The 14,983-nt window shown below is 33.1% G+C and overlaps 1 protein-coding gene across 2 annotated transcripts in view; it reads left to right on the top strand.

The window, feature by feature from the left end:
- The first annotated feature begins 6,143 nt into the window (after window positions 1–6,143).
- The window catches only part of LOC124357896 (RING finger protein 121-like), a 31,517-nt gene continuing 22,677 nt past the window's right edge, over window positions 6,144–14,983 (top strand). Inside the window, exons 1-3 of one of the 2 annotated variants that reach the window (XM_046810009.1) lie at window positions 6,144–6,285; window positions 9,825–9,862; window positions 13,333–13,474. In XM_046810009.1, coding sequence (XP_046665965.1) covers window positions 6,253–6,285; window positions 9,825–9,862; window positions 13,333–13,474 — 213 coding nt within the window. In that variant the 5' untranslated portion in view covers window positions 6,144–6,252. Of the gene's footprint in view, window positions 6,295–9,824; window positions 9,863–13,332; window positions 13,475–14,983 lie in introns of both variants that reach the window. The other variant, XM_046810008.1, reaches the window with a different exon arrangement.

The raw sequence follows: 14,983 nt of genomic DNA, 5'->3' as shown, positions 1-14,983 counted from the left end.
TGTAATACTTTTACATTTCATACATTACAATGATCACTGACTTACTTCTAAATATTTATACATGTTCTTTGTTATCATTTGTATTAGTATCTATAATTTGTTCAGTATCATTTTCACTACAATCCTGTATTTCTGAAATAATTACTTCATTTTCATTATATCCTAAAAATTAAATAATGGGTTTATAATAACTGAAATAAGAAATAAAAATTCTGGAATAAAATCTTACTAAATATCTTGTAATCCCAGCATCTATTGTTTTTCCATATCTCATACTTATGTTTTTATCATTTGACATTGTTAAATTTATCTTTTAAAAAGTCAATTAAAGGTTTTGATATTTATTCAGAAAAATTTGTATGAAAATCTGTTTTTACATCATTTATTTTATAAGTGAAAATGTAAGGTAAGGCTCAATGTAATGGAGTAAAGGTTATAATTATAATCAACAGAAAGACTAATTTTCTATCTAGATCTAATATCTAATCACTTTATATTTAATCCTTTTTTAAATCTCGTCAGGACAAAACTAGTAGTGAACTGGAAAAGGAATTAATATTAACTGTGCTAAATTCAGTTTAGAATTTGAGAAGATTTGAATACTGCTGTTAAATTATGCAGTAAGTTAATCAATTTTACGTTTGATTCATTAATAAATAAATTGGTAGTTCGTAGATTTATTCAAACCAACTCATAGCCTGCCAAAAGAAATAGTCACTTCAATAAGGAGCGACAGTAATCTCTCACTAGCACGCTTGGATAGCCACTGAACAGAGAAATGCCCTACATAAAATTAAAATGGCCGCAATAGTCTCACCCGTAGTGGCTGCAGAGCGAAGTGAAACTAAAGTTTTTCCCCAATGCAAACATACATCCATAACCCACCACAAAAGAGTCAATTCAAAAAACTAAAATTTGGAAATGAAGAATTGTAAACAATTTAAAATAAAAAAGCAAGGCTCAAACAAAGTATAAAACTAAAGCCATCTTAACATTAATTGTAGTAGAGCCTCAGGATTAAGATTATCCAAAATGTTTATCTCTCCTTACGCTAAAGGGTGGACAGCTCTCTTAGATCAGAGTGAGGAGGATATTAGATTGATATTAGGGATGTTGACAGGACATAGCCCCCTAAAAAAACATCTTATGAGGGTGGGCCTTAGCCAGACTGACGAATGTAGACTCTGTGGAGAAGAGGAGGAATCAGCAGAGCATATTTGGTTACAAATACAAATACAAATATTCTTTATTTTCAAATACATTAAGTATTGAAATGGCGTCAAATAAAATCATCACAAACAGTTGTTACAATTTCAAAAATAAGCTTTTCAAATGGCAATGTTCATTGTCTTCTTTCAATAAACTCGTTAAGTGAGTAAAAAGGATTGTTAATTAGCCAGTCAGTAAGAGTAGTCTTCAGTCTTCTCCCGGTGAGGCATCTCAATTCTTCAGGTAGAAGGTTGTGCAGCTTCATGCCCATGTAGGAGGGTTTCTTTTCATATAGGGAGAGATGGTGAACTGGTAGTTGGTAACGAGTACCGTGTCTAGTATTGTAGTCATGTAGGTGTCTATTCTGCGTCAGGGGTTGTCCAACAGCATACAAGATGACTTCTTTTATGTAGAGGTTTACTATTGGCATAATCTTCAGGGTTTTGAAGGCTTCTCTACAACTTTCTCTGTAGCCTAGCTCAGCTAAGGTTCTTACGGCCCTCTTTTGTAGAATCAAAACTTTCTGAAGATTACTTGCAGAAGTTCCTCCCCATATCATTAGGCCATACCTGATGTGAGTTTCAAACAAGGAATGGTAGGCAATTTTCGCAGTAGATATGTCGCTTATAGATTTTGTACGTTTGATCATATAAAGGGAGGAATTTAATTTGGAGAGAAGATTGTCTACATGCTGTGACCAGGTAAATCCCTCATCAACAATGACTCCTAAATATTTAGCTTGGGTGTTTCTTTCCACGTCGGGTATTGTTGGTACTTCATCACATCTTCTCCCAAATGCGACTTGACTAGTTTTGTCTGGATTTACCACCAAGTCATTTGAGTGGCAGTACTGATAAGCCATGTTCAAGGCTGTGAATGATCTGATATCTAGATTGTCTTTTTGTCCACTCAAGAGCAAGGTGGTATCATCAGCGTACATTGAAACTGTACAAAATTTGTCCAGGTGTTCGGGTATGTCATTTGTAAACAGTATAAATAATACTGGTCCCAAAACAGACCCCTGGGGCACTCCTCGATTTATAGGTAAAGGTCTTGATCTAGTTATTGCTGTGATTCCACTTGTTGCTTGTTTTATTTCTACTATTTGTTTTAGGTCTTTAAGATAGCTTTTAAACCACATCTTGGCTGTGCTCTTAATTCCTAATTTGTGTAATATGAGATCATGGCTCAAGCAGTCAAATGCTTTACTCAGGTCTAGGAAGAAACTAGTAACATGTTTTCCTTCCTCAAGGTTGTCAATTATGTAGTCAGCAAAATCGGTCAGGGCGGTCATGGTTGATTTTCCCTTGATGAAACCATGTTGTCTCTCAGTTAATAAATTAAACTTCTCACAGTGGTCCAAAAGCCTTCTCAGGACAACTTTTTCTAAGATTTTAGAGAAAGTTGGCAATATTGATATTGGCCTGTAATTGCCAACTTCGGTTTTACTCCCCTTTTTATGTTTTGGGTAAACTTTTGCAAGTTTTAGGGCTGATGGAAATTGACCTTGACTCAATGATTTGTTAATAATACTTGTGAGGGGGATTGTTAGTGATTCCTTACAATGTTTAAGTATTTTTGTGGAGATATTGTCGGTGGCTGCAGAAGTTTTTTGTTTGAGATTTTTTATAATATTTTGTATTTCTATTTGGCTTGCGTGTTGGTAGTTATGTAAGTCATGGCCGGTGCCCGAGGTTGTGTGTGGGTCTATGGATGGTTTAGGATTGTTTTTCAGCGTTCTCTCAGCGATGCTGGTAAAGAAGTGATTCATATGCTTTGCAATTTTATAGGGGTTATCTTCTACATGTCCATCAATTTCAAGCTTGAGTGTTTGTTGTATTACATTTTTTGTCTGTCTTTCATCGTTTATTATCTTCCACAAGGCTTTAGATTTATTTTCTGCTCTATTTATGAAACTGGCTGTTGCCTCTTGTCTTAATTTTCTCAGCCTCAAGTCATATTCTTTCTTAGCCTTTGCTAGATTGCGTTTATCTTCTTCATTATTTGTTTTCTCATATACTAGAAGTTTCTGAAGGAAGTTTTCTTTTAGCAAGTTTACCTGATGGTCTACAAAATGTTTATTTGTCACCTTCTTTTTCCTTCTAATTTTCTTTAATGGACATGCTTGATTGAGAGCCATGGTAACTATTGACATAAATTTAGTATATGCTTCTTCTGCAGTGTAAGCATTGTGCACTTCATCCCAATTTTCTTGTAGCAGTAAAGCATTTAACATACTAAGGTTATTCTGGGAATAGTTTCGGCTCATTCCACTGTAATAGGTGTTTTCCTGATAAGTCCTTATTTGTGACGTACAAAGTTGTGCAGTATGGTCAGATAGGCCGCTGTGAAATACCTTACTTTCTACGTCTTCAAGTGGTAGATTTGTACAAACACAGTCAATTGAAGACCTTGTATTCGATGTAATCCTAGTAGGAGGTAGATTCAATCTATAAATGTTGTGACTGGCCAAAACATTATTAAGTTGTTTGTTTTCGTTGTCAGTCTTTAAGCAGTCAACATTGATGTCACCTAATAACAGAATGGGGTGATTTTCTGTTTTTGTTTTTTCCAACATTTCTGATATTAGACTCAGTGCTTGATGAAGGTTACCAGAAGGAGGTCTATAAATTCCAGTAATGTATAATGGTTTCTTGTTCAATGTTAGCTTAATCATTGCTGTTTCGCAGATTAATTCTTGACAGGTTAGATTGTCCTGCCATCTCAAAAATTCGGAAAAGATTCCTGGGAGCATATCTCCTCAGCCCCAAGGATATTAGAGAACAGGAGCCCTCAAATCTGATAGGTTTCTGTAAAAGCCCCGGACTTTGAGGACACAAATTTAAGTAAGGGAGGCGCAAAGGTCCTTTCAGGACTAAGCGCGGGGACAACAAAAAGCCATCTTAAAATCAGATCCATATGAAAGTGGTTGGATATACAAGTAAGCATTTTTAGAGTATGTATGTGAAGGATGACTGTATAAAGAGTTTATGGTACATGGCTACAATTTATGTATGGCATGTATCATACACACTTATGAAGAAATTTTAGGTTCAAGAGAAATTATCAATTATGGGATGGTAAGTGATTGGTTAGTTCATATAGAGATGGATGCAGTAGACACACTGATACACTCAAAATATACATGATTAATACCAGCAGTATGGTTTCCAGCTTAGACAATGTACTGCCGGTGCAATTCGGCTTCTAATGTGACTGTCTTGAAGTCCAGAAACTCCACAAAAAGGTCCTTTACAGGTCTTATGGCATGTTCAAGGCACTAGTGTGTGGTGTTTTGATTGACTGATAAATATATTTAAATGGAAAAATTTGTAAACCTTTACAATTTCCGACACAATGTGTCCCAAGGCTCCATTTTAGGCCCTAATCTCTTCATAGTAAACGACTTGCCTTGTAATTAATTGAGGGAGGCGTACTAGTGAGCTATAGGCTGCACATCTGAGGCTCTGCTTTTAACATGGGGCTACAGTTTAAAACTGCATTATAAATCGAAATTTGTCTTTTATCCATACATTTTTCACTATGGAAACTTATATTTTAGTGTATCGATGCAAACGGAGTAAAAACAATATGATTATCTGTTAGTATTAATGGTTTATAATTTATATTGAACATAGAGTTTCTTATAAGAATATCTATAGTGAACATAAATGATAAAGAATTACAGTATAATTCCAGTAAATCCGATATCCTACAGTTCGGCACACCGAACTTTTTGGAAAAAGTAACATTTTCCTGAGTTACGCAAAACAATCATATATGCAACGGTGTTTTTTCCGTTCGTGGTGGTCATAGCGTTTAGGTGGGCGTGAAGAAGAGACTAGGCGTCATGTTTGGCCAACTTCGGGTGATATTGATTAGACTCAAGTCACGTTATCGACCATGACCGTCGGCTGTCAGCCTGTGTAACCGCTGACACTTTCGTATTAATTCAAGATAGTAGTGGTTGGTCAATTTCACAGGTAATGTGCTCGGCACAGGTTCGTGATATAAATACAACTCTAAACGACTGACGTCTCGCCACTGCTTTCTGAGATAGGCAGGCAGTATATAGAGAGACGCAATGGCAGCAGTACAGGGCGCCCATGACCTTGACCGTTTTCCGCCCATTATTGTGATGTGTAAACTACGCACTGCAAATATACCATTAAAAATAATTCTTATAGATCCACACAAAAAATGTTACAAATTGTTATGGAGTTATAAAGTTAAATGTACGGTTATCTGTCTATTTTACTTATCATTTGATCGCAATATTGTATCCTTCGATCAATGTAATTTTTGTTCAGCTTGTGTACAAGATGAATTTTGTATGCCTATTTTTCTCTCCTTCATTGGTAACATTAAAACATATGGGCTACAAAGAAATATCTACTTTCCCTGGGTATAACCTTCTATGAAGATCTTAAAAATGATGTCACTTAATGGTACGTACAATTCTTAGCTGCTCCAAATATTTTTCTCTCGCATAGGACAAGAAGCTTATAAAATTGCATCCAGTCCTATAAGGACCTTTGCGCTGCTTCCGGATCGAGTAATAGGGTATTTTTGATGGGTTAGGTTGGGGGTAGGGACCGCCTCCTGTCGAGATGCATGGAGACTTAAAAGGTTTTAAGTTCAAATATTCGGTTGAATGATAAGTGATAAAACACTTTTTATAGCTCTGTGGCTTTCAACTCACCTATACCGTCTAATGCTTATTTTAGGAACTTTCCGTTTAACTTATGTATGTATAATATATTGGTTAGCTCCAACTCGATTATGATGCTCGATGTATCCTAAATGTTTCTTCGAACTGGTTCATCGACTATTCGACTGAGCGAGATCGAGACTGGGTTCAGAGTTTCTTGAGGCTGTATGAGTTACTCAAAGCCTGCTTTTAGCAAATCAAAAAGTTAGCCTCTAACTTACCACAGTACATGAGTGCTACTTGTACAAAATTGAGGATAGAAGATAGAGATAAAAGAGTTGTTACTGAATGTGGATCTTGTTAAGTTTTTTTAATTGGAAAATTTAAACACCATGGATCCTCCAGCAGACGCCAATATATTTCAAGTAAACAAAGTAATGAGCACTAGTTTATTATATTTGTTCAAAAAATATTTATTTTGCAGACTTATACACAAATTTTCTATATTTAAGTGACGTTAAGTTTTACCGATTACAATTATAACCTCAAACTTATAAACTAATTTTTAAATCGCGAGTAACGTAGCTATAACTTGGTGGCCAATACGATAATTGTTACTTTTTGTTTTTAAAGTACTCAATCTTTTGATAGCCAAAATTTTATATCATATTTCAGTTATTTCAACATATTATTTGTGTTTAAGTAGGTAGGCTAATATAGTATTTGTACATTATACTGACTAGCCTATACTAATACTTGGTTATGTTTAAATGGATTTACAAGAGGGAAACGGAATTGGAGAACTAAGATGTAAAGAATATAAAAAGTTGAATGAATTTTAAGGAAATGAATAGAATTTTAAATTTAGAGAAAATAAGAGATAAGTAAATATGGATTAACAATTATAGTAGAACTAGGCCTAGTAGAGTTTATAGTTCATGTATCAAATAGATTTTTACATGTTTTGTATAGTAAAATGATTAAAGAAATGAATAAAAAGATTATTTACATTTCAGTGTTACTTAAAAGAAGAGAGTTAAAGATAAAGAGTCTGTTACAATTAATTTTGTAGAATTTATATGGTTAATTGATTTGAAGCTGTATTGAAACTAAACCAAATTTTTATTCTAGACAGAATTTTATTTTTAACAGATTTTAAATTTATTTTTCATAGATTTAACATCTATTCGTAACATGTTTTGGGTAAACTTTCATAAGCGGTCTACACTCGTCATTCGATTGTTATGATTGAACTTTCGATATATTTTAAACTTTGATATTATATAACTAATTTGATATCATTGTTAACTGTAAGCAACAAGAATTATAATTCATTAGTCACAAGAATAGTACGACTTTTAATAAACTAAATGTAACATTAACATAAAACTGTTTTAAACATATTACATAATCTTGACAATACAGTATTTACTTTTGCTCAGATAAGCAACAAGAATTATGATCCACTAACCAAAAAAATAATACGACTTTTAAATTTAACAACAACATAAAACATATTAGATAATTAACAAAAAAAATACGACTTTTAAATTGAACAATAACATAAAACAACAAAACATTAGATAAACTTTACAATACAGTATTTATTTTCCCGGATAGCAGTGAGCAACCGCTTTTATAAAATGGAATGAAAGGATTCTCCCCAGACAGACGTACTTCCCTGTGGTACAAAAATTCACAGAAATGGTCCACTAGACTGTCTGCCGGCATTCCACTTCTTAAACTTCTTTTTATTGCTCGCTAAGAACTTTCAATAGTTTGGGTATTTGCACCGGTCAATGGATCAATGAAGTTTTCAGAATGGTTTACAGTAAGATGTACAAACCCATGATCAGTTAAATGAAAGTAAGACTTCCACATCTGACTATTATGGTTTCTGATTTCACATATTTTAATATCAAAGGTATCAGAGTTTCCGTGTCTCTCTTGTTGTCAGGACAGATCTCTATTCTGTACATGCCCTCTTTTATTCAGTTCAGGTATAGTTTCTACCAATCCTAACACCTAAATTCCTTCCAACTAATCTCCCACGGTTGTAATTTTTTTGCCTATTTTGCATTCACCACTTCTACAACCCCAGGGCCACCCAACTTTTCCTCCCTATCAAACTTATCATCTAGCCAAATAAAACAAACTTCTCTACAGAAAGAAAGCCAGTCACAAATAGTTTTGCTCGACACATTATACTTTTCGTCACTGCATTCTGACATCAAAAAGTCATAGTTTGTCTGGTTCATAGCGAAATAGTACATGAGTGTAACTATATTTCTCATGACAAACTTAGAACCTTCAAAGAACGTGTTGGAAAATGCGTTTTTAGTGACAGTATGATCATTTTCGCCTCTTTTATGACATCTAAACACTACCATGTTTGCACCTCTAACACGAGTCTTCATTTCACTATTGCAGATATCACAAGATGGGTTTCTAAGGAGCCAAACCCACATCTTGCAGCCACTAAAAACAAATATTGTCACTTTGTAATGATATCCCACACAATTTCTTCAAATTAAATGCTATTTTCACGTTGTTCGAATTCTCAGAAAGAGGTCCTGATTGTTGTTTATTGTTTTCATTAAATGTTATTAATTAATAAGTTCAAAACATACATTAAATTTAATTAATTGCAATATAGATAGATTCGAAACATATGTTTGTTCGATCAAAACAATCGAATTACGAGTGTAGGCTGCTAAGAATCGTTACATTTGGTCCCCTTATTTGGACAAACCCAACAAGCTTTACCGGTACTTTGGGATTATACCGACCACACCAGTATGAAGAACACAAAAATATAAATTTATAGAAACAAACATGATAGAACGAAAAAACAACTCTTTAATTACAAAATTACAAACTTACAAGCATTTCCAGGTATTGTGATCGGTATTGTTGTCGCTGTTATCTTGTCTTTCTCGAGAATTCCGATTACGGCAGGCCGCGCGGCTTCACATGATTATTTAAATTTTTTGCACGGTACATAACTGCCTTTCCATTACAATTCAATTTATATTTCTGATCAGCCCCTCTAGAATTTGATATTCTACTGATAGGTACTATCTCGAGGGATGTTTTTCTTTCGTTGATATCAGCGCACCGCAGTACCAAAGGTGCTGCCGAGGCCCGTGGTGATGGCCGGAGGTACTCGCATTTTGGGTGGCAGAGTGTGATCAAGAATAAAACCAAGTTTTGAGTGTTTTTTTCAATAAAGAGTTTAGTTTTAGTTTGGTAATGTTTGTTTTTGTTGAATTTTTGTGTTTGGAGAAATGTAGAGGTAAAACACAGAAGTACAACTAAGCGACGTGACTCTGCAATCACGTTATCTACTCGACCGCTCGACTTTGATCTCTGTCCGAGGATGGGGAGGGGTTTGCGATAAGACAATTCCTGTTTTATATTGACGAAATATTGTTCTACACTAATCTAGTAATCAGTAGAAGCAAAATGTCAAATAACGATTCATGTCTGGGTGTGGTCGGTATAATCCCAAAGTACCGCTTATTACCAGGTAATTTGATCAGCAAAGGAAACATCCTGCCCTAGGCTTGCTCAGTACACCATTAAATCAGTCAAAGACTTTTAAATAGATGATTTATCTTGATCATTAAATCACCAAAAAACTACAAATTACTATAAACTCAAATAAATATATATTTCTTGGGCCAATATGCGTTATTTCATAACGTGGAATCATTGAACATTAAATTGTCTGCCTGTACACTTGGCAAGTAACTCAGCAGACAATAACGTGTCCACCCCTGCGTTTCACATAGTTTTTAGGTGAAAGGGTTAAGTACAGATAATGTTAGGCTGAATACCAAATAATTATCAAAAGTTTAAATCAAGAGCTTTGTCCCTACACTTGTATTGTATAAATAAGTAAGTTGCCTAGGTATCTGTTGGTTTTGTAATGTTGTTTATTTTATTCCGTTTTGATTTTCAGACTGAAGAAATAGGACTGACACCTGAAGAAATTAGAAGGTAAGGATAAACAGTAAACATGAGTATTAAGAGGCCTTATTTATATGCTTATTTTATAATATGTAAAAAAATTTGTTTCTTAAATTTAATACAGACAAGTAAGTTGTGGTTACTTGAATCTTGTAAAATTACAATATGGTATGAATATAAAAAAAAAATTAAAAACCATTTTAGGACTGAATTTTTTAGATTTGCAAAATGGTGTACAGTTTATCCAAAATTGTAATGGGGATATTGAATCTCTTAAAATAAGATTACTCAAATAATTTTTAAACATTTTTCTCTGAATAAAGTAGAGAACAATAAAAAGTATGCTTTATTTTAGGCAGGATAAAAACTTTCTAAAAATTATCCAAAAATGTTTATTTTTAGCATCCATGCATTCGTATTTTCTATACCATTGTAGATTTAATTACATTTAAAGATATTTGAAATAGACAAAATGATTAGTAGATTTGAAGTCAAAATATTCAGTTTAATGATAAGTTAGAACACTTTTTATAACCTAAAGCCTAAGTCTTTAAAGTCTAAAATACGAACTAACAATATAGTTATTACAATTAAAAACAAAATAATCTTAAAAATATGGAATGTTGTTAATTAATTGGTTAAAAGCAATCTATTGGAAAAAGGATTTTTTTTATATCAGTTTCCTTTTAGTTATTCACTGTTCTTGTATAATCAAGAAACATTACCTAGTGCATCAAAATCCTATTCAAATCAGGAATGAATTCTCTAGGGACCAGATAGATTTTGGACTTTGAGCTGTTTTTTTAATTGTTATTTAATTGGCAGTTACCTAACAGACCTGGTTGAAAATAGAAATTTGGTTGATTTTGGTGGGAAATTTCCATTACTTTACTAGTATAAAATGTCCACTAAATTAAATGGTGGAATTAAAAATATCATTCATTTTTATTTGTAAATTTATGATTATTTTTTTACGAAATTCAGGGTTTATGGCAATGGAATTGTATAATGAAATAGAAAATTAGGAAACTATATCTTGTCAAAATTGATTAAAAGATGTAGTGGCCACTGCATGTCTTGGAACAAAAATTCAAACATTATTTGGTTACAAATTGTGATAATGATAACCATATTGTATAAAAAAAACATTAAAATAAATAAGTACAAAAATAACATACTTTCTTATTTCTTGTAATACAAGTTTATTAATGTTATTAGATTGAAAATTTTTAAAAATTGGGTGCACGTTTTTGTAAAAACCAGTTTAAGGTTTTATTAGAAAAATATTTTTAAACATAATTAACCCATAACCATTCAAATTATTTCAATTTTGTGCTCAGAATTCTCAACACTTTTAGCAATTATTCAATTAGAATTGTTATGATAATACGAGGGGTGTTTTTACAGTAAGAGCCTTTTTTTAAATACAAAACCCAAATATTTTTAGTACATTTATTTTCAGGTCATTTATTAATTCCTTTTTTTCTTCATAGCTGCCTTGTTTATTTAAGCACTTTATGTATGTATCTTAAAACTAAATTTCGAATACAGCCAAGAATCATTGAAGTGCTTCCCACTTTCTTCAAGTGACGGATAAGGGGATAGGGGGCTTATTAGGACTGTATGTACGGTGGATCATCCAAACCATCTCAACCCTTAATTTCCAGGGTCTGGACAGCACAGTGAAGTCTGGCGTTATTGTAGAGGATCAATATTCCCTTCGTCACCTTGTTTTTTATTGATCAGCGGAGCTTTGTTAGAGTCATGCAGTAGGCTTCTACACTGATTGTTGTTGTCCCTTGTGGCATGAATTCCGCAAACCATTATGCCTATCCCAAAATACTGTGGCATGATCATCTGGTTTAACTTGCCTCAAATTCCTGTTCAGACCCAAAAAATTATTGACTCTTTCAGATCATCCACTATATAACCCTGACAAAACCTTTTTCGTCACTAGAAGCACCATCTTGGCAGGAAGCATTTCAACGATGATGAAGTGAGAATAGCCGTAAACACTTAGTTGTCTAGAATAGGCAGCAAATTTCTTTAAAGAAGGAATTTAAAATTTAGGTTTAAGATACTACAAGTACTTAACTAAACAGAATCAGAATCGTTTTACTAACATGAACATTGAGAACAGTTATACGTCAGAATACACATACGATACATGGTAATAATACATGATTGTCATGTATGGTTGATCGAGTTTTAGTGTAAAGTCTGGCTGATCTCTTTGGTGAATTCTTTATCAGTGTAGGTAGGATGTTCCAATAACCACAAATCGAGTTTCCTCTTCATTGCCTTTCCAGTTAGCTGTTCGAAGGAAGCTAGGAGCTGATTGTAAAGTCGTGCTCCCTTTGTTAAGGGTTTCTTGTCATGAAGGGTAGGTAGTTTGATATCTGACTGCAGGTATCAAAGACGCATTCGGAGTATTGTAGCAAATGTGGTCATGTTACCTTAGGAAGTCCAAACTTGTCCACATGTAGAATGAGTTCTTGGATATATATATCACTGTGACTGTCTTCATTTTTAGTTGTTTGAATGCTGGTCTACAGCTGTTCCTGGATTTGAGATTGGCTAGAGATCTCACAGCCGATTTTTGTATTTTCAGCACTCGCTTCAGGTTTGCTGCTGAAGTTCTGCCCCATACAATGACTCTGTACCTCAAGCGGGTTTCCATAAAGTGCATGGTACGCACTTAACAAAACAGAAAACAAAACAACTTTGTCGAAAAATGAAAAAATAATTCTTCTGAATCAAGATTTAAATTAACCCATTAGCTACTCAATATTCTTGCACCCAACCTCCTTGTATAAACCCTATTAAATATACAAAAAATGCAAGGGTTTAGTAAAACTCTCACAAAACATTAAATTGTATTGCTATTTGGTTGACTGGGCTGTTGATTTTTAGCTAATGAAACATGTTATAATGTACTGTAATTTATATGCACTAAAGTAGATAAGATTTTTTTAAATTTCGATAATTTTTTGTATAGTTTTATTTTTTTTGTAAGTTTTGAAAGCAAGAAATTATTTTTACAATACACAGTTATAATCTTTGATGTTTGGTATAATTGTATAGGAAATTTAATTCTTTAAGTGGAAAATTTTATTTCATTAATTTATCTGAATTTTTTCCAGTTTTACTTAGATTTTTTGTAAAATGTGACATTTGTGCTCTCCTTATATAAATCCTAGCAAACACAAAAAAAAGCACAAGTGTATAGTATTATACCTTGATTCAGATTTTTTTCTGGAGTTAATAATATTTATATGTATAGTACATGTTCTTTAGTTTAATTTTAATATATAAACATTATTTGAACCCATACTATTGCTTACACAAATATTCAATAGCGTATGTCAGCATCACGGTACCGTCTCGTGATCAGTGTTTGGTACTGCATCGGCTGTCACAAGACAGTACTGTGATAAGTGGTTAATGTGTTAAAATAGTACTTAAATATTTAAATTATGAACCAAATATCTCTGCTGCAGGTTAGAGCATATGAGGATACATGAGAAACACAAAGGACATGAGGCAATGCACACAGAGATGGTCTTCATTCTAGTCTTCACAGTGATCGTTGCACAGATAGCCTTAGTAGAATGGAAGAAAAGGCACCACAGATCGTATCAGGTGAGGGGCTTACTCTGTTTTTGTTGTTGTCTGTACTATTTTTGGCTTTCAGTAAAACTTAAATGTAGCTTTGTTAAAATTGTAAAGGTATTATTAGTAAAATACACAATAGTACAGGCCATGAGTTGAGTATAGAAACTGAGGTAACAGGTAGTGTAAGGGATTTCCTCTCAGTATTTTCCTGAGAAGTATTAGCCCTCTTAAAAAATTAAACGAAAAAGAAACTTGTTTAAACCCACCCTCTCAACTGTAACAAACATTTCTTAAGTACCGTAGGTATTTTTTATTATTACTGTGTTTCTTCTCGCACCTATGAAACATTTGATCTATTTCCACTAAGTATTAGTATTAACCAGAGAAACATACAAAAAACCAGGAAAACACTCCTATCAGTAGATCAAATTGTAAAAAGTGTCATAACCTAAAGCTAATTGCCAGCATTGATCAAGTAGATTTTAATAGTTTGTGATAGTAGAACTTTGGCATCAGGCACCTCATTGTTGTCTAAGGAACAGAGTTACTGAAATGTGTAATAATTGGTTGGCTACCAACCAAAAGTCTCAAATTTGAAACTGCATACATGTTGAAGTTAGTGTCTGTATCTTGTAGATTGAGAAAATAGAGTGATTCAGACGGACACAGTTTGTAAAAGCGAGTAGAAATTTCATATCACCCAGTAAAGTTTTATTATCAGTAATGTTGCCATTAAGTCACAATGAACTTCCTTTTTCCCCCAATTAATCATAGTGTTAAGTGCGAGTTGTCTTAGATTTCTTACCGTTGAAGACATCGATACATACTTCTGCTCCTGAAAGATGGGCTCGATGAGCTGTGAACGTGTACATCAAGACACCTTTAATCACTTTCGTTGAAAATCCATATTTTACAGCTATTTTCAAAACAAATAACATTTTTAATGTTTTTTTTTTTTTTTTTTTTTTCAAAACAAAGTAACTAATGTCAAAAGAACCTATACATTTTTAATAACATTTCTCTATGTTTATGGGTAGTAATTTGTAAAATATAAAAATAAAAAGAAACACACAAAAATAATTCACAATTGGATATATACAGGTAAAAGAGCACTAGGGTACTAATAAATACACGTTTTTACTCACTTTATAAGTAATCTTGAGTAAAATACAAATTTTCAGCATCTTTACAATTTGACCTTCAATTAGTAAACTAGTAACATTGATATCCTGTATCATGGATCAGTCATATAAAGTCTGATTGTCTCAAAGGTTGGTAGTTTTTGTCTCACATTATTGTCAAGAGATGGGATTATGTATATGTAGCTTTCAACACATATACAGCAGAGCTATGTATGTAGCTTTCTGCGCAGCAGAGTTGTGCAGTCAATATAACGACTTGGATTGTAGATATTAATATTCAGACATCCAAGACGATATAAAATATTTTTTTATTAGTAAGCTCCGAGTGAATATTCAGTAAAATTTATTACTAGGTTTACTATTAAATATTATCTGGTTTGTCTTAAATAAAAAT

This window comes from Homalodisca vitripennis, chromosome 3 (assembly GCF_021130785.1).
Source record: "Homalodisca vitripennis isolate AUS2020 chromosome 3, UT_GWSS_2.1, whole genome shotgun sequence".
Classification (NCBI taxonomy): domain Eukaryota; kingdom Metazoa; phylum Arthropoda; class Insecta; order Hemiptera; family Cicadellidae; genus Homalodisca; species Homalodisca vitripennis.
This window is presented reverse-complemented; position numbering and strand designations above follow the sequence as displayed.